The 25,744-nt window shown below is 38.2% G+C and overlaps 1 protein-coding gene across 3 annotated transcripts; it reads left to right on the top strand.

The window, feature by feature from the left end:
- Nucleotides 1-2,039: 2,039 nt before the first annotated feature.
- Nucleotides 2,040-25,312, top strand: ylpm1 (YLP motif containing 1). 3 transcript variants are annotated; one of them, XM_088002009.1, is made up of 23 exons: nt 2,040-3,215; nt 4,543-4,767; nt 5,183-5,221; nt 5,967-6,155; nt 6,256-6,622; nt 6,704-6,815; nt 6,984-9,800; nt 10,294-10,420; nt 10,566-10,713; nt 10,817-10,906; nt 11,002-11,179; nt 11,404-11,564; nt 11,803-11,960; nt 12,042-12,104; nt 12,374-12,493; nt 12,611-12,787; nt 13,016-13,099; nt 13,204-13,287; nt 13,387-13,461; nt 20,030-20,081; nt 21,695-21,822; nt 21,935-22,115; nt 22,814-25,312. In XM_088002009.1, the coding sequence occupies exons 1-22, from the start codon at nt 2,655-2,657 to the stop codon at nt 22,079-22,081; spliced, it is 6,102 nt and encodes a 2,033-aa protein (XP_087858135.1). In that variant the 5' UTR covers nt 2,040-2,654; the 3' UTR covers nt 22,082-22,115; nt 22,814-25,312. The 3 variants fall into 3 exon arrangements, with proteins under 3 accessions (XP_087858135.1, XP_014845697.2, XP_087858134.1); XM_014990211.2 differs by having other exon boundaries at nt 6,256-6,815; XM_088002008.1 differs by lacking the exon at nt 5,183-5,221 and having other exon boundaries at nt 2,041-3,215; nt 6,256-6,815.
- Nucleotides 25,313-25,744: the final 432 nt, after the last annotated feature.

Below are 25,744 nucleotides of genomic sequence, written 5' to 3'. Positions count from 1 at the left end.
AAATGTCATACCAATTAATCTATCCAGCCATCAAACAATTTTCTGGAAACAAAGTCGAGGGGGGTGCGATCAATCCGCATCACTTTTCTCCTCACCGGGTTATGGGAAAATTGATTTGCCAAACAAAGCATTTTAGAAGCAGTGCATGGACTTGTTGGGGGATCTATTAGCCTCCATTGAGCATTTTGTTTAACATAGGATTTTCATCACAGAGGAAACGCCGTGTCCTCAATATTGTGAGCCGCAACTTTACGATTGCTGATTTCTTTGCTCTTGCTCAGAAACCTTTAGAAAGTGCTGATTGTGATCAAAAGGACCCAACTTCCATTGCATTTAAAGTACAATAATCAGCCTGACTTTTGTTTTATAATTGTTGCTACAACAGATTACAGGAGAGTAAATGAAAACTGTCGAAGCAAGGAAGCATGAATCCCTGGTCTAAGTATTTTTGTGTACTGTGAACTTATCCTGCCATCCTATACAGTGTAGCTGCCTTAAGCTGTATCATGAATCCCTTGAGCAGTGTATTGTTCTAACTGTATCACATTGTGCCCGTCATGCTGTTTTAGAGAGGAGAAAGCTTCCTCTATGGGATTTCTCCTTCCCCCTTCCCCTGATAATCTATCTCTCCCTAAAGGCTAGGCCTCCCTGACCTTGTCTTATTCACTGAGGGCGCCTTAAGTGAAAGAACTGAGGCCTGAATGGACCATTTCTCCTCTTTTAACACCCCTTGAATGTCATTGGTGAAATATGAAGTCATTAGGCAATATTAAAACACTGCTGACAAACTAATTAACGGGAGACATTAAACAGGACCGGCTTGATTAATCCGCTTTAACGGTTCTTTTAAAGTGGTTCTGGTCAAAATTAAAACAGATTTACTGGTGATGTTAAGGAAAATTATTTTATGTGTATCAGGCCTCAAGGGCAACCAAAAGTCAGTGGTCTTTTACCTCCCACCACTCTGACTCTTTTGATAAACAAAGCGACTTTGTAGGCTCTTTTAAGCCGATCTTTAGGTATTTGACTAAACTTTACCCCAGACAATATGGCAATTTGAAATTGGTATTCCTTATTGCCTTTTTTTCATGTACTTTAACTGTAGTTTTTGTTTTGTTTTGTTTTGTTTTTTTTATTGGGTCAAGAGGAATTAGTACACCACAGTGCACAACAATTTTTACATTTGCATTGACTACCCCAGTTGTATGTTTTAGGTTATTCATATGTGATTAAGTTCTACAGTTTTGCTGAGCAATTGCATGTTATTTCACATCAGTACGGATCCCAAACTTTTAAGCTTCAACCCACACGACAACCATAAATTACGACCCTTAATGTTACCGGCTGAGCTACCCAAAACATTGGTAATTAGGCGGTCAAAGAAATTTGTATTGACAACACACAACCTTTAAAACAGCACTGTTTGTATATTATTTCTTGCACCAATTATGAGAATGAAATACTTTTAGCAAGTATTTAAAAATTGAGGGAAATCATCTCAGTTACCAGCAATTAGATATTTGGGTTTAAATTACTTGGATAACACACATATATATTTTTTAATAGGTTGGTGACTTAGTGTTTAATTCGTCGGCAGTAATTATGATTATCCTGTGTCATACTGGTGTGAACGTTATCAAAATAGAGTTTTGAATATCCATGGAAATGTCTCCATCTAGTGGGAGAATTGTATAATGCATTTAGTCTAGTGACAGCAGGTAGGACACCTACAGTTTATGTAATCGTTTGACTTGTTGATACACCTTTTTCTTGTTCTGTTACTTTTTATCTGCTGGGACTGTTCAGCCATTTGTAGGTAAACTGAATATGCAGTTAACATTGCATATTATCACTGGAAGTAATTTACACTGTTCTAACATACATTATCTAATACTAGTATTGGTTACCATCCTTTATGTTGTGAAAATATACCTTTCTAAATAACATTAGTTACTAAATAACATCACTGCAAAATACTCATATTTCGTCTTTTTTAAAATTCTTTAATAGAATGGTTATATAATGTTCAAAAATAAATCAAATGTTATAATCAGTCAGTACCCGTAGCCTCTTTAAGAAGGTGTTATTGATATTTTATAATAATCCATGATACTAGTTTTTTGTGATGTTCCCTTTTGCACCTCATGCACGCATGCTTCACGAAACAGCCATGATCCACCGTAAAAAAGAACAAATCAAACAAAGCTTTTCATTGTTTTACGTGACGGTATAAGTAAGATAAAGGCCAATATACACGAGTAAGAGCTTTTATATAAAAGGTTAGCAAGGGATGACAATTTTAAAAAATATATTTTCTAAGTCCTATTATAGGAAACGACACGTAATGAGTGACGTATTTCCGGTTTCAGCTGCGTGCTCCTGTAATAGTCGGCCATTCAACGACACAAAGCGTCTAAACGAATCAAATATTTTTTGTGTGAAATTTCTAAACTGTTTAACTGGTCTTGCAAGCGATAACAATTCATTTTGTTTTTGTAACCTAATTAACTGTATCGCTGGTCATAAAATGAATTGACAATGTAGCTATTTTCAACTGAAGAGCGGAGGTCGACGCTAACTGCTAGCTTTGTTAGCCACTCCAGGGCCTTCAGTGCATGTAATCACGTTGGCCTTCTGTGGCTTTGTTTTATAAAATGTTTCCTTCTTGGGGGAATTACGGGGCTCCTCCGCCGCAAAGCTTCGGAGGACCTGGCCCTCGAAAGCCTCCAATCGGAACAGGTCAGGCTCCTGGTGGTTTCGGCGGCTACGAGGCCTCCTCTAGCGGCTCGTTGTTCTCCAGCCTTCAGGAGCAGCACCGACAGCAGATGCAGCAGCTCCAAATGTTGCACCAGAAACAGCTACAATCCGTGTTACACCACGGTAACAGCGGCACTGGGTTTGGAGGTGGACTGTCGGGTGGGTTTAACGCGGCCCCGCCGTGGCATTCAGAAGGACCGGGCCAGGTAGAGGGCGCTGAAAGTAGTCAGCAGTACATTATGCAGGAAAAGACTCCGGTTCAGACACCGAGGGGACCCCTACCACCTAATCAGGGCCAGCAGCCGCAACCTCCACCGCAGCCGCAACCAGCGGAGTCCAAGCCGATTCCTCCACCTCCGATTCCTCAGCCACCCAAGTCGCAGGAAAACATTGGCGCTCCAGTGGCCAGCAACACAAACCCGTCCAGCACGAATGATAACAAATCCGTACCTTTACAGGTAATGACTTAAAATTGGTGATATTGTTTTGGTTTGAAACAAGACTGCATTATTTTCAAATTTGACAAATAAGTTAAAATCCTGAAAGTTAGCTTTAAATTATTTTACATTTTTGATCCAAAACAGAGGCAAATGAAGCTTGGGTATCAGATGACAAGATTTAAGTCTATAGTTGCTTCAAAATATGTGGTTCCTGTTGGCGTCAGACAACAAAAAAAGTTATAATGGGTAATGCTCTAACCAACACTGGGGATGTTATCTGCAGAACTGAAAGAGATATACTAAGAAACTAGCAACTCTGCTCAAGTGGGGTCTATTTCAACAACTCTCTCAAGTTCATACTTGTTCCTCTGAAGTTAAAATTGCCTGTTTTCTCAATATTTTTAACAACACTGTTTTGTTGAATATATGAGCAATTGCACAAAAATCAGCTTGGTAAATATTTCAGTGTTGCTCCAAAGAAAAGTAAGTGACAAAGATAATTAAAAAAAAATGTTTAATGTGCCTATATTTGCAATTATAAGGCTTGATGTGTACAGAAATAAGTCATCAAAGATAATTAACCCTTTTATAAATAAAAAGGTAAGTAAAGAATTCTATTGAAGAGTTGGCTAAAGTTTTCTAAAACTCATAACCAAGTTAAATTTAAATGGCAATGGTTTTAAGAGTCTTAATTACATAGCATAATAGCATATTACATTGCTAAAGCAGAAGCCTGTTTTGGTAGTGGTTTGTTTAATGAATGCTTCGTCTTGTCTTTTATTTGTTTCTTACCAGTTAAAGTAAAAAAAAAAAGAGAAACTACAACGTTGGTGCAGTCTTTTCTGTCTGCTTACATGTTTGAAATCTAAAGTAATCAATAAAATTTAAATTTTATTTAAGATAATTTTGGTAAACAAATTGCTAAAAATGTGGCTGTTGGTTGTCCTTATTTTTATTTCTTACTTTTATTGGTTGTTTTTGAAAATCAGGAATGTGTTTCAATCATAGCAAAGTAAATATGGTTGACCTGTAGCTACTGTCAGTGTTGTTGTACACATGCTCCCTGGTGGATAGGCTTAACAGTGAAGCATCTTGTAATAAATACAATTATTTTTGTTCAAGTTAAATTCAAGGGTTTAGAGTGTGAAAGCAAAAGCAGCTTTACCCATAATTGATTTCATTATTTATTGTGTTGAAAATGTCCAAAAGCAACTGCCAAAAAATGTGAGACATACTTTCTTATAAGTAAGACATCTAAATTCTGTAAGCAATAACACATCTATAAGAATGAAGAAACGGCATAATCCTCACCTACTTTATTTTGTGATGCTGTTGTTTCTATCAGGATCAACAGAATGTGTGGTACAAACAGCATCTTCAGAATTTACAGAAACTGAGGCAGGAGAAAGCCCAGCAAAATCAGACGGCAGGCAATGCCTTTCTAACGCCGCAACCACCCAGTCAGGCAATGCCTCCTCCCCCTCCCTCAGAACCACCAAAAGGCACACCCCCGCCACCGCCACCAAGAGAAGAACCACCTGTGCCACCCCCACCTCCTGTAGAAGTAGCGGTAAGTTTTCCTACACTTGTATTGTTATTCATAAATTATCTCTATCGGGTTTACAAAATGATTTTTTGTTAAGTTCTTGTTTGAGAAGTTGTGTAAGGCCCTTTTAGTGATGCAGTTAATACTGATCATTTGTTCTACAGTTTTTCTTGTTTCTCTTTTAGTGTAATGTAGTATAATGTCATGTAAATGCAATGAAATTCTCCAATGTACTATTTAAGTTTAATTGATTTTACCTCTGCACCAATTCAGAGGACCCTTATTCATGCATTTATTATTAAACAGCTAATATGCTGATGAGTAATTTTGAAATAGTTTTTCCCACATTTGCCTTTAAGAACATATTAAGATATGTTTTTTCAGGAGAATGTAAATGCCTCACAGTCTAAATTTATATATTGTTTGCATAATTTTACAGAGTGCAAATGTAGGAAACTCACCTAATTTTACAGACACAGTAAGTCTTACTGCCCATTTTCCCCATCATTTTTATGCCATGCATATTTTGCCTCAGTTCTCATAATGCTTGCCATATTCTGAGTAGGGTTGGGTTGCAAAATTTTCACATAAATTGACATTACCAGAGACATGTTTTTTTTACACAATTTTTCTAAGTTGAACCCCTATCTGTTGAGGTGAAAATTTACCAGTGCTTCTTTGACCAGTTTGAAAGATGGGAAGCATTTTTGTGTTAGCAATGACTAGGCATTATAAAATCTTTATATAGGATATTTTAAGCTTTTCAAGTGTGCAGTGTTGCCTTGCTCCAAAATATGACATGCCCAAGTATCTTTAATGGTGACTTTGATGCCACTAATGTCAAATATCTAAACACAGTGTAAAATACAAGACACTGATGTGCACATTTAGGTTTTGCAACCAACTGCACTGTAAACATACCCAGCCCTACTTTTTAACACAATCCAAACCTTTTCATTTGTCTTCCAACTTATGTTTGTGATATTGTAGGTCTCCACCCATAAGCAATGTATTTTCCAGTCTAGTTGTTTATAAGCTTTAACAATGTTTAAGTTGTGTTTTGTTAGCTGCTTTTAGTGGGTGATCTCAATGGTGCTTTGACTTAACTTTGAAATATTTATTTTCATTGGAAATTGCACTCTGTGGTTCTACAAATATATCAAACATGTGTTAGATATAAAACAATATGCTTACCCCTAATCTTTGCTTGATTTTGTTTGAAGCCTGATGCTCCAAAAGACCCAGAGGAAGCTGCTCGTCTTCAGCAATTGCAGGCTGCAGCAGCACAATGGCAGCAGGTGCAACAGCAGAGAGTTAGCTTGCAATACCAAGCTCTCATGCAGCAACATGAAAAACTTCAGCAGATTCTTGAACAGTATCAACGACTGATTCAGCAACCTCCAAACCTGCAGGTTGGTAAAAGCCCAACAGAACGTCAGCTTACATTTTCTGCTGTTGTTTCTTTGTTTATTTGTAAATAGTGCTTAAAATCAATTTTTGTTTCTATTGCAGACGATGTCTGCGGAACTGCAGCTGAGGCACTATGAAATGCAACACCAGCAGTTCATACCTTTATTCCAAAACTGGAATAGTTCTTTTGCTTTGTGGCATGAACAGTTTCAATCTTATCCTCACAAAGACCAGTTGCAGGACTATGAGCTCCAATGGAAGCAGTGGCAAGAGCAGATGAATGCTACCAATGCTCATCTTCAAGAGAGGGTGGCCACTATTACTGCTATGGTGCCATTTGCCTCAGGCCAGTATGGTGCTATGATGGGACAGCTTGGCCAATACCCTGGACAAGATATGCCATTGCAGCAGCAAGTAGTGAACCCTGGTGTCCAACCCACTGTGGTTGGTGCTATTGCCACTGCTCCAGGTCCTGCTGGTGCCCCAGCTGCAAGTACTACAGGTGCTACAGCTCCAGACCAACAACCTCCTATCTTTGTGGCACATTCAGAATCATCTGACGGACCCCTTGTACAAGGAAGTGTTCCTGGTGGGGTTGGAGTCATACCCCCTGGTCCTTTGACTATGCAAACATCAAGTTTCAATAGCATAAGAGAACCAAGGTCAGTTGTATTTGTTTTGTTTTTTACTGGTATTTATATATTGACGTGAAACTGACATTTAACAACAATTTGCAAATATTGTTTTTCTACATTTTATTAGCTGTTTATAAATATGAATATTTGTTGTTAAGCAACATTAATTTAGTTTTATTTTCTTAATGATGGCAGGCCCAGCAGATTTGACCAACCACCACAAGGTTTTGATGGGCCCCCTACGTTCGACCAATCTCAGCAGCGTTTTGATGGTCCTCCAAGGTTCAACCCACCACGTCAACGATTTGAAGGCCCAACATTTGATCAACCACGGCAGCATTTTGATGGTCCGACAAGGTTTGACCAACCACGTCAGCGCTTTGACGGCCCATCAAGGTTTGAACAACCACGGCACCGTTTTGATGGCCCCCCAAGGTTCGACCAGCAACGTCCGCGCTTTGATGGTCCCCAAAGGTTTGACCAACCACGGCAACGCTTTGATGGTCCCCAAAGGTATGACCAACCACGGCAACGCTTTGATGGTCCCCAAAGGTTTGACCAACCGCGGCAGCGCTTTGATGGTCCTCCGAGGTTCGACCAGCCACGGCACCGCTTCGATAATCCACCCAGACATGACCAGCCTAATTTTGGACAGCAATCTAGATTGGATTCCTCAAGACCCCCTTGCCCTCCACCACGTTTTGAATCTCCTTCAGCCCCTCAGTTAAAACAGCAGCAGGGTCCTGAACCTAAATTGGAGACCGACATTCAAAATCCTGCAAGTTCAGATTCAACAACCTTGCCAAAAGCACCTGCTCAACCACTGTCTAACAAAGATGAAAGTATACTAAATAAGTCAACAGCTGATGACTTGACAGATGATAATTTGCTTGGATCAGATGGCTTTTTTATTCAAAATGACCCTATTCCCCAGACATTAAAAAGTAAGAAAGAGTCTGAGGAAGCAAAAAATAAAACTGATGATAGCAATAAAGACAAACCTAGTATATCAACGAAAGACTCTGGTTCAGTATCAAAACCTCCACCACCTCCACAAAATTCCCAAAAGGACGATGGACCAATGATGGACAACAAAAAATCAATTAAAACGACTGCTGAAATCCAACCAGAACTACAAAGTTCAGACCAGTTGGCACCAAAACCAGAACCTCCAAATCTACTTCCTGGCAGGGGACGTGGCCAGCCTCCACTGCGTGGACTTGGGCGTGGACAATTGGGCCCTGGCCAGTTCAGAGAACATAATACTGCACAAACTGAGGAGGGGGTGGACGAAATGCCTTATGACTACATTCCACCAGAGGAAGATGTAGAAATACCTGAAGAGCAACAAGACTACTGGCAAGATCCTTCATATCAGGGGTTTGGCGAGGATGAATCAGAGGTGCGTCCTGAAGACACATGGGTCCCAGAAGAACATTACTTTGAAGAGGAAGAGTATTATGAGGAGCCAGTGGGACCATTTATGGGGCGAGGTAGACCCCCATTGAGAGGAGGGCCCCCAATGGGACGAGGAAGACCACCCATGGGCAGAGGATTTCCTCCCATGGGGAGAGGTGTACCACCCATGGGTAGAGGATTTCCTCCCATGGGCAGAGGAGTACCACCCATGGGCAGAGGGGGTCCGCCCATGGGCAGAGGGGGTCCGCCCATGGGCCGAGGGGGTCCGCCCATGGGCCGAGGGGGTCCGCCCATGGGCCGAGGGGGTCCACCCATGGGCCGAGGAGGTCCACCCATGGGCCGAGGAGGTCCACCCATGGGTAGAGGAGGCCCACCAATGGTGAGAGGTGGACCACCCTTTAGTAGAGGAGGCCCACCAGTAGGTAGAGGAGGGGCACACATGGGAATAGGGGGTCCAGCAGTTGCTAGAGGAGACGTAGATGATATGCACTGGGCAGAGGCTGAGTCAGCAGAGTGTTCTGAGGAAGGAGAACAACCCTACTGGGAAGAATGGCGGCCTCAAATGAGAGGCATGAGACCCCCATTTCCACCTGGTCGTGGTCGTCCTCCACGTGGGCACCCTGGTTTTATGCCTCGAGGCCGAGGAGGTCCACTTCACCCTATTCACGGTGAAATGGGTCATGAGCCTGTAGGTCATGAAATGGAGTTGGATGATGCCAACATGGATCAGTCAATGCACCCAATGTACCACGAGCACGACCCATATGGCCATCCAGGGCATCCTGATGTAGGAAGAGGCAGGCGACGCATTCCACCTCCGCCCCATGAAATGATGGATCGCTTAGAGGAGCCTTTGTATGAAGGAGCTGAAGAAGATTCTGAATGGTACCCTCCACGAGGCCCTCCAATGACTCCACACGAAATAATTGACAGGGGAGGAATGAGAAGACGACCTATGGGTCGAGGAATTGCAAGGGGAATGTGGCGCCCAGGTCCACATCATGAGGGATATGAAGAGGCATATAAGGAGGACCAAGCTTTGGATTATGATCGAGGTGAGGGTGAGTACCGCCGGCCTCCAGCTCCAGAGTTTCCACCTGAAGACTATCGCCATGAAGCCAAGTTCCGTGAGGGGGAGTGGGACAGAGATCGTCCTCTTCCTGAAAGAGAGTATCCTCCCCGCATGCCGCCCCCACCGCACCTCAGAGAAGAACGCTGGGATCCAGAAACAGAGAGACGTCGCTCGTATCCATATGATGAAAACGATAGGGCAAGGGGAGAGCTACAAATTCTTGACTATAGGGATGAGCCCCCATACAGACTGGATGAACCTCCACACCTGCGGGCTTCAGACTGGGATAGACCTTCTAGGCGTTCTCCACTACCAGTGAGGACATATTCCGATTATGGTGACCTTAGACCTCAGTATGAGGAGCGCAAGGAAGAGCCACCACCTGCTGGATCTGCAACAGACTTGCCTGGAAGCTCAGTTGAAGCAGCAACCCAAGGAACAAGCGGGGCAAATGTGCTTGCCCTTTCTCAAAGGCAGCATGAGATTATCCTGAAAGCTGCTCAAGAACTTAAGCAAATAAGGTAATTTATTGTCTTTAATTTTATTTGTTTGAGAATGTGGTGATGATGAGTGTCTGACTGGCCCAGAATAAAAATCCAGCCTAAAAAATGTAATTTGTTTTAGGAGCTGTGATCACTCCAAAAAAGTTAACTGGTTTGGCTAAAAACCTAGCTCTCAGTTTGGTTGACATAAACTCTTGTTTGAATACATATTTGAATGCCAAGTGGCCCAGAGACCTCTCCAAAAAGCAGGAAGTGGACTGTAGCGCTTCAGACATTTTGTGTTGTTTCCCTTAGTGGTTATTGGTGAAGCACCACCACAGAACAGGGGGGTGAGGTTTTTCAAACAGTATGGTTCATTTGGCACAGAGCAGAGTGAAAGCAGACCAAAAATATAACAAATGTTGGAATTTTGGTCCTGAATTGACTTGAAGATGACAGCATTACAGAAACGCACTGCAATCCCTCATGCTGAGGTGGCAACTATTAACTTGGTTTGTTTTTTTTTTTAAAGGGAGTTGCAAGAGGGGAAGACCCCCAGTACTGAAAAACCACAACCTGCATCCAGTGACCTTCTGCCAGAGCTACCTGCAGGTCTCCTTGGCTTGGAGATCCCACCAGATGTTAGGAATGTTTTAAAGGTAATTGAGAGCTACCTTGTTATTCAGAATCACTTCTGGTTGTATGAGAAATTCAATAAAGGAAAGAAACTTAATTCCCTTTCGTTTTTTTTACCTTACCGTTTGATGTAAGAGCTTTGAAAGTAATGACATCTTTTCTCACCAGGGTATGAGTGCTGCTGTTCAGCCAGCTGCTCCTGAATCAGCGTCTTGGGAAAGCAAACCTGCTGCTGCTGTAGATTACCAGTCGTCACTGTCTGCTTCAGCCAAACCGCCAGTAATTCCTAAAACAGTCGATTATGGACATGGGCATGGTATGTCCATAAAAACAAATACCTTAATTGACACTTTAGAGACATATTGGGTGTTAAATCGGTGATGCTGGTGTAATGAAATGTGCTGATTGTCATTTTTCAGAGCTCGGGGCAACTGTAGAGCGGATTGCATATGGTGAGAGAATAGTATTAAGACCTGACCCAATCCCATCAGACCGCCTCTATGATAAAGGTAGGGTTCACGTTGCAATAATTTTCTCATCATTTTTATTAAGTGTTGATTTTTTAAACTCTTTAACTGGTGTTTTCTTTAAACTAACTTCCTAGAACCACTCAGTCTCAGAGATTCCTACAGCCGAGATCCGTATTATGACCGGCGACCAGACCCCTATTTGGATCGCCGGGAGTACAGCAGAGAGAGGGAGTTGTACCGAGATGCGCCTTCTGAATATGAAAGAGACAGATATGAGAGGGAGCGCTATCATTCACGGGAAAGAGATGAGAGGTATGTCCTTTGTTGCTGAATATTCAACCTTATTTTCTGTTTTAAAAAATTCCAGCTTCTCTACTTAAGTGGTATTATTTTTCTGCTTTTTATTCAAGCACACATACCTTGATTGAAGAAAGGTACCATCAAATCATGTCAGATGTCTTGATTTGTCTTGACTCTGATGGTTTGAAGTAAGAAGGATATAATAAAGAAATTAAAAATGGTCATTTTATGTGCAGGTCTCCACTACCTCCTCGAGCGGCATACAGGGAAAGAGACAAGGAGCGAAGTGGCAGTCGTGACCCAGACGACTATTATGGAAGGCCTGGCTATGACAGACCTCTGTATGACCGCTCTGGACCAGACCGCATCGGGCCTGAGCGTTACAGCTCGCCTTACTGTACGTTGAACGCACATATGTTAATTAGCATTTCTTATTCAGAGTTTTCATGCATTATTAAAGCATGTGTTTATTTACAATTTTAGTTTGAACAATTTTTGGGGAGTAATAAATGTAACTCTGAAGGTTAAAGGATTTCTTTAAAATGTTACAAATACTTGGGCCTAATGCAGCCAAGTAAACTTTCAGGTATTAATGAAATTTTTGAATTTGTTGAAATGGAAATATTGCCATTCAGTGGAAAGAAGAGGTTATCCAGAGGACCGAGGACCACACCCTGCCGCCCCACTGCCTCCTCCACCAGCACCGCCGCCTCCTCGAGTCGAGAAGAAGCCTGAAATTAAAAATATTGATGACATCCTCAAAGCACCTGGCAGATTATCTCGACCTGAGAGGGTATTAATTAATTACTGCAATATTCATTCATGTAACATTAACATATATGAGCAAGGACTTAAGAAAACTGTATTTAAACAGATTGTTATTATAATGAGGGGCCTCCCAGGAAGTGGAAAAAGCCACGTTGCAAAGCTTATACGGGTATGTAATTCTGTTTTTTAATACATTTTTTAAAAAAAATGTTTATCTCAGTAAATTAGAAATATGAGTTTATTTCAGTAAGTCAGTTCTAAAGTGAAAGTTGCATGTTTTATAGATTGAATACACATATTTCAAGTGTTTATTCCTTTTATTTTTGATCATCAATATTTTTTCATTAATTGACTTGTATTTAGAGGAAACAAAAGATTACATAAATGGCTTTATTTTGGTTACAAACTAATTTTGAAAATCATTCTAAATTTATTTAGGACAAGGAAGTTGAATCTGGTGGCGCACCTCCAAGAGTTCTTGTTCTGGATGATTACTTCATGACGGAGGTGGAGAAAGTTGAGAAAGACCCAGACACCGGGAAGAGAGTCAAAAATAAGGTTGGTCTGGTGCACATGAGATCATTCAAACTGTTTAATCTGATGGATTGTGATGAGTTTAATCAGAATTGTTTTGGTTTAGTGTAAATGATGAGGTGCTCAACAACTGTCTTTCAGGTTCTTGAATATGAATATGAACCCGAGATGGAGGATACCTACAGGAGCAGCATGCTGAAAACATTTAAGAAAACTCTTGATGACGGTTTCTTCCCTTTTATTATTCTGGACACCATTAATGACCGAGTGAAACATTTTGAGCAATTCTGGAGCGCAGCCAAAACAAAAGGCTTTGAGGTGAGTTGTTTCAATTAGTACATCTTCTAAATGGAGACACATGCTACAAATTAGCTTTCTCTATGAGCAAGATGCAAGAATTGGACAGCTGTTTTATTCAATTTGTCTATGTTAATGTGTGTCTCTGCCTATCAAATAAATCTAATAAATTAGATTAAAAAAATTAATCAAAAGGTGTTCAGTTTGGTTCCTGCTGAAAAAACAAACAAACTTCTCTTCCATTTCTAGGTGTATGTAGCTGAAATCACGGCTGACACACAAACGTGTGCGAAGAGGAATGTCCATGGGCGCAAGCTTAAGGATATAACAAAGGTTAAAAGGATCGCTTCTTTGATCTCAAATACTAAGATAGTTAAGGCAACGTTCTCATATCTTTGGCTGAAACAATTATTTTTAATGGACTTTTTTATATGCAGATGTCCAACAACTGGGAGTCATCTCCTCGTCATATGGTGCGCCTGGATGTGCGATCCTTGCTTCAAGATGCTGCCATTGAGGAGGTAATTCTTTTTGTTTTAGTAGATTTTTTACTGCTGGAAGTTGAAACCCTTTTTGTCAGTGACTATCTGAGCTAAACTTTGATTTGCTTGACTTTTTAGGTTGAAATGGAGGACTTTAACCCCGAAGACGTTCCCCAAGAAACCAAGAGGGAGGAGGAAGAAGAGGGCGATCTGGTAGGACAAAAAAGCTCCACCTCTTAGCCACATATTTTCATGTCTGCTTCTATTGAACAAAACATACGCAGGATTAATTGTTTTCCAGATTGATCTGTAGTGTTAGATCAAACAAAAACGGATGAAATCCCTAAGACTAAGAAAGCACTGTAGTTTTAGTTTGGTAGTCTTTTTATTACTATTTTAATGTTTCTAACTTTATAATGATATTTAAACACAATTTGCATCAAATAGATTTCCCCCTTAATGTAAGATTCCAGTACATCACAGTGAAACAAAAAACTAAACCAATGAAAATTGATGCTATCAAACCAAGAGTTGAAAAACATACTACTAAAATGTCTTAGTATTATCTCTTTACAATATAAGATATAGTGCAATCTACGCATAAATACTGTTTTTGTATGTGTATAGATCACAATCATTTAAACCATTAATGAAATGTGGTGATCAGCTTTGCACTGTTGTAGCTTAAATGCTTCATTGTTTAATTGCTTCATTTCTCTGCAGAGATCTCTAAGTGAAGTAACTTTAGACTTTGAAGGTTTTGTAGACTGAAACGCTTAAAACACATTTAATTTCAAATAATATAGATCAGGGGTGGCAATCTTTGTGATGAAGAATAATTTTGGCCTCAGTCCATCTAAATAAAACTTATTTAGAGCTGCAAATATGGCATTAGTTGTAAAATATGACATTGTAGATAATTAGTAGGTATTTAGATATTTTCACAAATATATAGTGAAGGAAATTTCATTTTTGAAGAACCACTATTTTATTTCTATTAGGTTTTGAAATAAAGAAAAACACAAACTTTGCAAAAATAGAGTGGATAAAAAAAATCTAAAACAATTTTCCTAATACTTTTTTGTGTCATTCAAAGCAATTATTCAATTAAAAATCTTAGAAACTGCTTAAACCTGGATTTGAAAATACACGATTTTGTAAAGTTTATTTTTTTTAATCATTTTTAGCCAGTGTTATTCAGAACTATTCTGGAAGGTTCAAAGATCTCTGTAATATTGTGAATTGTTTAATTCCTAGCATAATGCTATAACTTCACCTGGGCAGCCTGAATACAGAAATTTCACAGCCAGTACTCAAAACAAACTGCAAACTAGACTCGAAGGAAAACAGACTTACCTTTTTTTAGATATATTTACCGTATTTTCCGGACTGTAGAGCACCTTACTATAAGCAGCATCTACAAAGTTAAAAAAAAAAAAAAAAAAAAAACTGGAAACGTACGTATATAAGCAGCACTGGGCTATAAGCCGCTGGTATCTCCACCGCTCTCGGTTTTTCACAAGGATGCAGCAGAGGGCTGCATCCTTAATAAACCTGCTGGATTTATTAAGGACGCAGCCCTGTGTCTTAAACGCCAAACCATGGATTAGTTCACGCCAAGCTTACATGCAGCAGCTCTATTTCCCTCCTGTACTACCAGATCCTGCTACAGAGCCCCCGGGTGGTTGAAGAAAAATCCACAGAAAAGCTGCACAGGGCTATAAGCTGCATGGTTCAAAGAGTGGGAAAAAAGTAGCGGGTTATAGTCCGAAAAATACGGTATTATTTTCCTACATAGAGATGTCTTCTTCAGTGGAAAAAACATTCTCACATTTGAGCTATTTTCACTGCAAATACAGACCTGTATGGTCAGATTTCTTTGGGATTAAATAAACAACGCAGAAAATACAAAGTCAGAAATTGGCTTTCCTGATCATTTTTGGGAAACAAAGACTTCCTGTGGATTTTGAACACATGTATGACTAAAACTGTGGACAGTTAAAATAGTCATTTAAAACTGTCCTTAACCTTATGTAGTAAATCTTGTAAGAGAATGTGTAATCTCTTCTCCCTTTTCTTAGTTTTATAAAATACTAACTATACATTTTAAAAATTGCTTATTAAAACATTGAAATATTAGTACCTGTTTTTCCTTCAGTTGTGCAAAATGGAAGAATTTATTATGCACTGGTTGAAATGTTTCACTCTTTTTTTCCTAAATCTTTACATGTCACATTCAATGACTTTTATGACCTTTATTGTGATCTTTTTTTTTTTTTAAACACAGTACCGTTGTTGGACACAAAGATGTATAAGAACTTCTGAACATTATGCTAGATCTGTAGCTTTTGGACAATAGAAACATGTTGGTGTATTCTTTCTGAGGGGAAAATTAACTTGGTAGAGTATAATGCTCTATTGCTCAGCCTCTATAGTTTGTTGCACTTATATTTTCAAACCTTACAGATCATTGGTTGTTCAGGAATTATGCTTCCTATAACAACTCATCCCTGCCTTTCTACCACTGGTTGAAGAATATAAAATATTACATGGCCACGTTTTCTTTTTTATATATAGTACTATTCATCGAGGAGATAAAAGTTTAGTACGTTCTGCTTTCTAAGAATGTGTAATAAGGAAACACCCAATGATTTTTTGGGGTTTCCTTTTGCTCTCAAATCTTAAAAATGGTCGTAGTAAATTTAAAAATTAGAACTGTGATGGGCTAAAGCTGTAAAATTAAAACACGAAACATTGTGTGTTCACTGATGAACCTGGCAATGTGATGCTTTGCGTGCTATTAGAGGCACCTGACCAGAATCGTCATGCACATAATCATTTACTTCCCAGTGGTCATGTCTTTCAGTGTCTTTAACCAATAACAGAATCGGCTTTATTGATTAAGATTGTGTACTCAAACAAGGAATTTAACTTTGTTTTTTAAGCGCTCACTGCATAGACATAAAGTATAAATGCATACAATTTTGATTAAGTAAAATACAGGATTAAAGGAACAGTAGGTGCATGTACAGCCATGTCTTTTTTTAAGAAAAAACAAAGACAAATGTGCTTAATTTGTTGCATGGTAGAGTAGCTGACTGATTATTCTGTAAGGTGTTCATTGTGGTTTTCAGAGAGGCAACCTAAGGAGAAAAACTTTCTGTTGCAGTTTGTTTTTGCAAAAAGTGCTCTGTAGCAGCAACTTGAAGGTAAAGTTTAAACAGTTGTGTCCAGGATATGTGGGATCTGCAGAAATTTTAGTAGATCTGACAGTAGATCTGAAGAAGTTGTGGTTGGAGAGGATGTCCGCTCTGGTGATCCTCTCTGCAGATTGAATTGTTTGCCGTTGTAGCCTTAGTTTGTGTTGGCAAATTTCTTACAAATATTAATTGGCACTATTTTTGCAGTTTAACTTGGGAGAATATATCTGTTAAGATGGAGCTTTTTAATTTTATTTGCTAAAAAGTCTTTTGACCTCTTAACCTATTTTCTTGCAGGTTGAATCTAGCATTTTGTGCATCTTATTTTAGTCTGCAGTTAATGACCTTTAACCAAAAGAACCAGAGACATATCTTTTTTTTTTTTTTTTTTTTACACTTGTAAGACACATTTTTCTCTACAGGTGGTATAAATCCCTCAATGCAATTATGTAGTTCATACATAATTTACCTTTTAACACTTTTTGTTTCCAATGGGGTTGACTGTAGGAACTACCGTCTCATACCTTTTCTAAATTAATGTAATCTTTATTAGTTTACACATTTTGTCTTGTGTACTAAAAGAATAAGATGTTTCTCAGTTTTGTGGATACATATGTAACAAAGGAATCTCCACATGAAAATGTAAATTCTTCATCTTAGGGTGTTTTACACCCACAATTCATTTTCTGTGGTCTGGATCAATGTTAAAGTTGTAACTCTTTCCAGTGGTTTGGCTTCTTTTCACACACAAAACTGAAAGCAAACCAAAACTGACCACTATAAACTGCTCTAGAAGATTGGGATGGAAGTACCAAATATTATACGGGATGAAGGGCCTGCGTTTCAAATTAGTCAATACCATGTAATCCTCATATTATTTATTTATTTATTTATTTATTTATTTTGTTCCAGTTTACGCAAATTTACTAAAGGTTTACCAAATGATTTTGAGAAGCTGTCTGGATGAATCTTTCTGAAAAAGACATTCAGCATTTATTACTTTGTTTAGTCTGAATCACCTTTCTAAGCAATGCACATTTGGCTACACCTTGCTGAAATATCATTTCACATCACATTCGCACAAAAAGTACATTACAGGGGTTGAATCGAAGTAGCGTTGGTTTTACACATGCAAAACTCCTTAAGTGTGGAAACTCCCCAAATTTGCTAAGATTGCAAGGAGGAAATCTGATTTTTTGTAAGAATTTACTTACCACTGTTACTTGACAATTGTTCTATTTTTCATCTACACTCTATTAAGAAATAATTAATCTAAAGACAAACATGTTTAACTCTCAAATGTCAAGAGAGATGATTCTGATTAATCTTTAGCTGTACAAACAATTCTTGATTTAAAATGGGTTTTAAATCTATTCAACGACCAGTTTCAATGAATAAAAACCATTAGAGAATAAGTGGGCTCTGTGTATTAGAGTCTGCCAACATTCATTTGTAAACCTGCTGAGGTCAAGGAGGAAGTGGCTGCTGAGCCACATTATGCCTTGTTTCCACTAAGCAGTACGGCTCGGGTCGGTGTGGTTCAGTACACTATTTTATGCGTCGGCGTATTTAGGAAACCGTTTCCACTGTCAGTTAGACTCCTACTGGGGAGGTGGAGTTGAACACAAACGCCTAACGTGTTAACGACACATTGAATCTCTATTATGTTTTCTGCTAGTAGTGATGCTTTTTCTGTTCTCCATTCAATAGACTTTGTGGTGTTACGCCAATAGCTCCACCCTAACCATACAGCACCATTGTTGTATGGATCTACAACCAAAGGGGGATGAGGAATGGTGCTGTACGAGTCGGTTGTATTGGTTGCATTTACAATGGAAAAAGACGAAATGGCATACCACACCGACCCTGGCATTACCGCTCAGTGGAAATCAGACATAAGTTGCTCATAGAGCCAGTTTGATCCCTACATATTTGAAGTTACTTTATGACAATCTCTTTGACTTATAGACACAGGAGACAACATTGTTTCACTTTAAAATGAGATAGTTCTGGTGGTCTCGTCTGCTCTGGGTTTAAATCTCTGGAGGTTTTGTCACTTTACGATCTTTATAATTATTAATGCACAAATGGCAAACTTGAAAAGTTACTTAATAAATTCTAAAACGGTGAATGGAAAATATAAAAAAGTGTCTTACAGACCTTATTCAAAAATAAATAACTTGGGCATATATTTATTTGTATGTACCAGTATTTAACACTCAAACACTCCTAAAATATTTCTGCTTGTTTGGTTCGGAGGACCTGTCCTCCACTGGACCTTGCCTTTTCACCTGGAACACATCAACTAAAGCCAATCAAAGCATCAGAAGTGGACTTTTGGGCAACTTGGAGGGAAGAGAATATAACAGGAAAAGTGTTAAAGAAAGCCTAGTATTTGCCAACAACCAGGAGGTCTTCCTTTCTGATGTTGGAGAGTTTCACTGATGTGAATCCTGCTGACTTTTTATCTGAACTAAAAATGTCCGCTAAGCATCATCTGTGATATTTCATGCATAGCCATTCAACTGAATAGCTTCTTTAATAGTCAAAATTATGTCTTATTAGTGACCTAATCCTGTTTCATGTTTTTTTTTTGTTTTAAAAAAGCAACAAAGGGTTATCAAAAAAGCTGTTTATTTGTTTTTGTTTCTTCTTGTGATAGATGAGAAAGATTAGTTTTTATGCAGATTTCTTTCCTGCTTAGAGATAGCAGATGTTGGTTGAGTCCATATTGATCTAAAAGGTAAACTCTTATTTATTCACTGTTCAGAATAGTTCCTTTGTTTCTCCAACTGTAAAACAGTTGGAGATGAAAAACATATAATAATCCAACATAATTTGGCAAAAATAAGCAACAATTTAGAAATTCAAGAAGCTTAGTTCAACTTTTAGTTGCAACAGTTTGTCAAATGAAATGATTTTTTTTCATGCCACATATTTTATGAAACATTTGAATATTAATAGCCATAATTCATCTTCTGACTTGTCATCCTGTAATATGTATATTTTAATGAAATCCCTTAGATAAAAAACTTTAGACAAACACATGTTCAAATCATAAAACACTGATACATCAGTAATAGCTAGATGCAAATATTTTATTATTTGGCTCATTGTAGCTTGATTGGATACTTGTGCAGTCAGATGTTTATTGATGAGCATGTAGCTTGAGTGCAAATCTTTGTAGGACTTTTTTACAGCAGGAAGACTGCATCCTCAGCATAAGACACAGCCATGGGATTATTTGTAAAAATAGACCATCTTTGTACACTAAACCAAACTTCTACTTAAACTATGTTTGTTCTTTGTAGAGAACTTTAATTTGTCAAATTCATCATCAGTTAGCTGATGATCAGTTTGTCACTTATGAGTTACTATATATTTGTCTGCATGCCAGTAGCATGTATGTAGCACTCATTGTATTGTATCTTCCAATGCAGTGTTATGCAGGTTTTGCTTGTTTGTACTTTAACCTTTTATAAACCACTTTCCTCTCTTTTCAGCCAGCCCCCTCTCCTACTCTCTCCTTCCTCCCCTACATCACCCAGACATTTAACGATTGCAGTGTTTCTTTAATCTAGGGATATCTTCCAAAAAGCAAATGGGAGATGGACACATCTGAGGCCAAACTTGGTAGGTATTCAATATTTCAGATCTCTGTTGTATCATGTAGTATAGAGATTTCCATTTCCATCTCATAAGTAATTTGTATGTGCGTTTTTTTACTTGGACTGGACCACTAGAATTGGGTTTATTGTTTTTGGTATTAAAAAAACAGCATTGTCTCCTTAAGAAATTGCTGCAAACCATCAAAGTGTTTTGTAGGCCATTATGAACATGTCCATCATCCTACAGATTTTAGTTTACAAGGATTTAAGATCATTACTGTTCTTGCCAGGACTGAAAATATAAAATTGACCCGAGAGCTTCATCTGACTAGGTGTGCCAGAACATGTATTGAGCGACTGTGTGAGAGATTTAAAAACACGTTTCTTCATGTTGTATGTTCGCTTACATCAGACTCACTGCACGATCAGGTTGGGGACACAAATGTAGCGTCAAAGTGAAATTTATGAGCAAATCAGCAGCAAAAGTATGGGTTTTTAACTATCTGCCACACATGGTTCACATTACCTGGAAGGTGGAAGGCTCATTGTCAGAGCATTGGTAACAATTTTTGCATGGCTCAATTTTTAACTGTCTATTGAGACATACAATAATATGTGGACATGGCCAATCAGAAAGGGATCCTGCCATTCACCGTCTCTGATTGGTTTAGCCCAGTGGTTTCCAATCCTGATCATCCAGACTCTCTATTCTACATATGTTCCATCACACCTGATTCAAATGATTGCATGGCCTCCTCTGCAGGCATCTAGAGCTGCTGTGGCCTGTTAATCACCCAGGTATTTCAGTCAGGTGTGTGGCAGTAATGAGACACCTAAAACTAAACAGGACCAGGGGGCTTGAAGGTCAGGGATAAGAAGCACTGCTTTGGATGATGATGTGGGCCGAATATTTGTTGATGAACGACAGGGAGACTTTCCGTGTGTTGAGACCCTTTTTTGTCTTGGTGACTTGATCCATCAGTACAGCCTCATTTCTTTAGGTGCGCTACTGCGAAATCAGGTCACATTCTAGATCCCTGCAGTAAATCTTAAGCAAGGTGATAGAGGGATGATGGTTTGGGCCCAGTGCAGTGTTTGAGTACACCAAGAACTCCTTTGTATACCAAAGCATTCTAGAGTCAAATTTGACTCAACCCCGCTGATAGATGTAGACAGAAAACCCAAATATGAAATCAGATGTACAATTGCATGGCTAAAATGGAAAGTAATCAATGTGGTAAAAGGAACTTTCTTCTGACTAGACTTTGCTTCTGCTTCAGTGGAATCTGAAGAAAGTTGTGCATAAACAAATACATAAACCTCAATGAATGGAAGCAATGCTGCAGAAAAGACCACAATTACTTGAGAAACTAAAGCAGAAAGTATGTTCTGCCACATATTATTGCAGAAGGTGGTTCAACAATCAGTTACCCTTATGACCATATTGCAAATCCCTGACAATTACTTTTCTGTTTTAATTAATGCAAGTAAACAAACACAACTTACAGGATGCCCTGAGTAGATCCAAGCTCTGTATTGAATACTTTACCTAAAAATAATTGCAGAAGTAGAATTAGGTAATTTTTTTTTACTGGGTGGGCAAGAGTGACCTTGGCGCTAATTTTCCTCTTAATAAAGACAAGTTGGATGGCCTGGTGAGCGGTGGGAAGAGGAAGCGTGACAGTGAACACTTGTCCGGCATAGAGGACTACCTTCAGTTGCCAGACGACTATGCCACACGCACGTCTGCACCAGGAAAGAAAAGGGTAACATTTTTTTGCTGTTATATGAGACTTTCTTTTAGGAAAATGCTATTTGAATTGATCAGTATCTATTTCATGCTCATAATGGGTTTGGTTGGTTGTCTTCTTTCTTAAGGTCCGATGGGCTGATCTTGAAGAGCAGAAGGATGCAGATCGAAAGCGTGCTATTGGTTTTGTAGTTGGGCAAACGGACTGGGAAAAAATAACAGATGAGAGCGGCCAGTTCGCACAAAGAGCTCTCAATCGTACAAAATATTTCTAGGATAGTCTGATTCATTATTTTGGTTTACAGTAAGGTACGTATGTTTTACAGTTTCTTACTTTAATTACTACCTTAGGCATTTCAGGTTTTATTTGAAGGATGTTAGATGATGATTTATAAATCCTAAAAAAAATGTAAAGACTATCTTTTATCATAAGAATGTTTTTTATGGACTTTATTTGAAGTCGATATGGTACTTTCCTACCATAGGTGTATTTTATCCTGTGGGTTGCAGCAAATCCTCAATTTAAAGACAGTTGAGTTGTCTTCAAAGCTTGCTTTGGATGAAACTGCACAGTCAGCTTAGTTTTACTGAAAAAGTGTAATATTTGTGGCCCTTAATGGTGTATCCACATACAGACTAGCCACAGTTTTCAATAAAACCCTAAGCTTTTGGTGCATCATAGCTAAGTAGAAACGCTTGTTTACAATGTTTGTCACTGCTTTTAAAAAAATTCTCACATATTTGAAGGCAGTTAACACAAGAGTGGAATATTTTACCTTGTTCTATTTTAACAAACATTTACTTGTACAAATTGCCTTTCCTTTCCACTGAGTTGTTTGGTTGATGGGGAGCAATTGTAATGTTAGATGTTAGCTGAGAAAGTATTGTGCATTGAATCAAACATCTTTAAATTTACTGGTATGACAGATTTTGTTGCTTAAGATTTTAACCTTTACTGTTTATTGCAAACAAGTTTATCATTAAATAACATTATTTGCTTTCCACAGGTGCCCAGAATGTGAAGATGCTTCAGCTCCTTGACAGTGAAACATTCGTCAGTACAATATTCCCAACAGTTATCAGTAGTTTTTGTCACTTCACTAATAATTATAAAGAACACATTTTTCCCTCTGGGATGAGTTGTAGTTAATAATCTGTGCTTATTTTGTTTAAGTATTCAGGCATCTTTTACCCTTTTCTCTGTTTTATACTTCATGTACTGTATACCTGTAACACTGTTTTAGTCAATGTGTTGTAGAGGAAAAATAAAAGGTTCACAACATTATAAACTAATGAGATTTGTCAGTGGGGTTTCATAATGATGTTTGGAGAATTACCTGTGTTGCTTTATGTTTGGCAAGACTTTTTGTTCAGTTTATTGCTAATCTACAATGAAAGTCTCGTCTCTGTACATTCATGTTTTGGCATTGAAGTCACAATCTCCAGACTAAGATGACGATCAACTGTACTCATCTCTTGTTCATCTAGGTTCTCTGTTATGCGAATGAATACTTTTGTAAATTGAACTTGTATATATTTTTATATAAACCGATCCAACATGGAAGTAGGTGTATTAATAAAGATGTTTAAGTCCCATCTCCTGTAACTGCCACCCTTAGAGTTCATTGGCAGTGCATGTTACAAGGTGGTGACGGAAATATTACAGTAAAAAGGAGCCAATTCCTTTCAATAAACAGTGGACTTCTTATTTTTCATCCAGTGCTGTGAAAAAGTAACCCTCCCCATTACATATTACTTCTGTTTTTGCTTTTTTGAATGTTTCAGATCACCCAATCAAGTTTAATCAGACAATAACTTGAGTAAATGGTGTTTTTGAGTATGAATTGACCTAAACTTACACCATTTCTAATCAGTTATAAGTCTGACTTTGAGTAAAACATTCCAAAATATTAGTGTTTTTTTGTTGTTGTTTTTTTAAGGTATTTAAACTGGATGGTGTTCTTTGGATCATTACTCTGCTGCATTATCAGAGTGTGCTTGAGCTTAAGGTCATAAACATTTGAAAAACATTCTCTCCACTTTTTCATGTTTTCTATATTTGTTGGTGATTGACTTAACTCTATAGTCGTAGAAAAGGCTCTGCAACCTGTTCCTGACTAATGGAGGCCAATAACTTTGGCTAAGTGTTCTTGAATTTTTATTTAAATCAGGACATGTTACATTGCCTTTTCAGACCATTTTGCCCACTTTAAAATACTTGTAATTTAAGTAATTTGTTTATTCCATTATAAGGAAATGGACTCTTATAATGGATTGTTGGTGATTGAACAAGGGGCCAATAACTGTCCCACAAAGGCCCAGGTTGTTTGGAAAAAAAATTTTCCCATAATAAATGAAATTGTAATTGAAAAAAATAATTAAAATTTCATTTATTGAGGGGAAAAATATTGTTGGGTTATGATAATCCAATATTAAAACTTCAGAATATAGGTGTCAAGAAGGGAAAAACAAGAAATGCATAAGGGGTCAATCATCTTTGGAATTATCTTTGGCGGTGTTTAAAATGGACCTTTTTAATAACTCAAGAGCAATAGTAACTCAGATTATTGCATTATGCTTCATTACTGTTTTGTTTTAACATTCTATTTTTGGGAAAAACAAAAGCGCATCATTTTTATCTTAAATTTTTGTATGAAAAGTTTTATTACTTAATGTGATAATCGTAGTCACCAAGAATTTTATTCCAATTAAACTTAGATTTTTACTGACAACAGAAAGATGAACAATTATGCACTATGTAGACATGTGCTTTTCAATACATATTTGCCTTCAACCTCTGGAAAATTCTTTGTACATTTAGTGCCCACTGCTGAACAATAGTTTCCACTATACCACCTTGAACTGCTACTACTCACTGTGTCCTATGGTAGTTGTTTCAACTGAGCTGGTTTACCTTTTTTACAGCGAAAGAGTCATAAGAAATATCAGAGGTAGTGTTTGAACGCTAGTAACATATTGTATTTTTGCACGTTAGTGATCATGATGTGAACCATGATCTACACAGATTGGTGTTTTCCTTTTTTTCTGTCTTGTTATAGTCTTAATAGGTCATGAATGCTAACACCCAAATAGCAGATATCCAAACAATACTGCAAACAGAATGTTTCAAAACATTATCTTATAATCTTCATATTGAAAAATTAATTTACTTGTAGTAATTCAATCCATTAATCATATTTATACTTTTATTTATTATTTTTAAAAATTCTACACTGCCTGGCCAAAAAAAAAAAAAAAAAATGTTGCCAAACCAAGTAATTACATTTGAGCCTCCTGTTGGATAATTAGTGCATGGTCACTTATCTCTTATGGTAACATGTTATTTAACCTCTAAAGATGCAATGAGTAGCTTCTCATTTCTTAAACAACCATGTCGAAAGACGCATCCCGTGGTTGTGGAACAGATGTTGGTCTGTTTAAGAAAGGGGAAATCACTGGCACCAAGCAGAGAAAACATCTAGTGAGATTGGAGAAACTACTAAAAATGGGTTAAAAACTGTTAAATGCCAGTAAAAATATTTCTATGTGCACAATGGAAAGGGAATCCATTCGATTGGGACTCAACAGCTGTGTAGCCATAAGAAAACCATTAATCATTGAAGCTAACTGGAGAAAAAGGTTTAAATATGCAAGGAGCAAAATAAGACGACTCTGGACCAAAGGAAGAAGATCATGTAGTCTGAAGGGCCCAGATTTACCCTATTCCAGAGTGATGGGCACATCGGGGTAAGAAGAGAGGCAGATGAAGTGATGCACTCAACATGCCTAGTGTCTACTGTACAGGCCCCTGGGGGCAGCCCTGCCCTGTGATCCAGGATTGGTCAGATTTAGGTTCAAAACATTATGAGGTCAGCTGACTACCTGAAGATGCTGAATAATCAGGTAATTTTGTCAATGAAGTTTTTCCTCCCTGATGT

The sequence above is a fragment of the Poecilia mexicana genome, unplaced genomic scaffold, assembly GCF_051168715.1.
Source record: "Poecilia mexicana isolate PSO_F unplaced genomic scaffold, ASM5116871v1 scaffold_21, whole genome shotgun sequence".
NCBI classification, from domain to species: Eukaryota; Metazoa; Chordata; class Actinopteri; order Cyprinodontiformes; family Poeciliidae; genus Poecilia; species Poecilia mexicana.
Note: the sequence above shows the minus strand (reverse complement) of the source record. Positions and strands in the feature narration are given on the sequence as shown.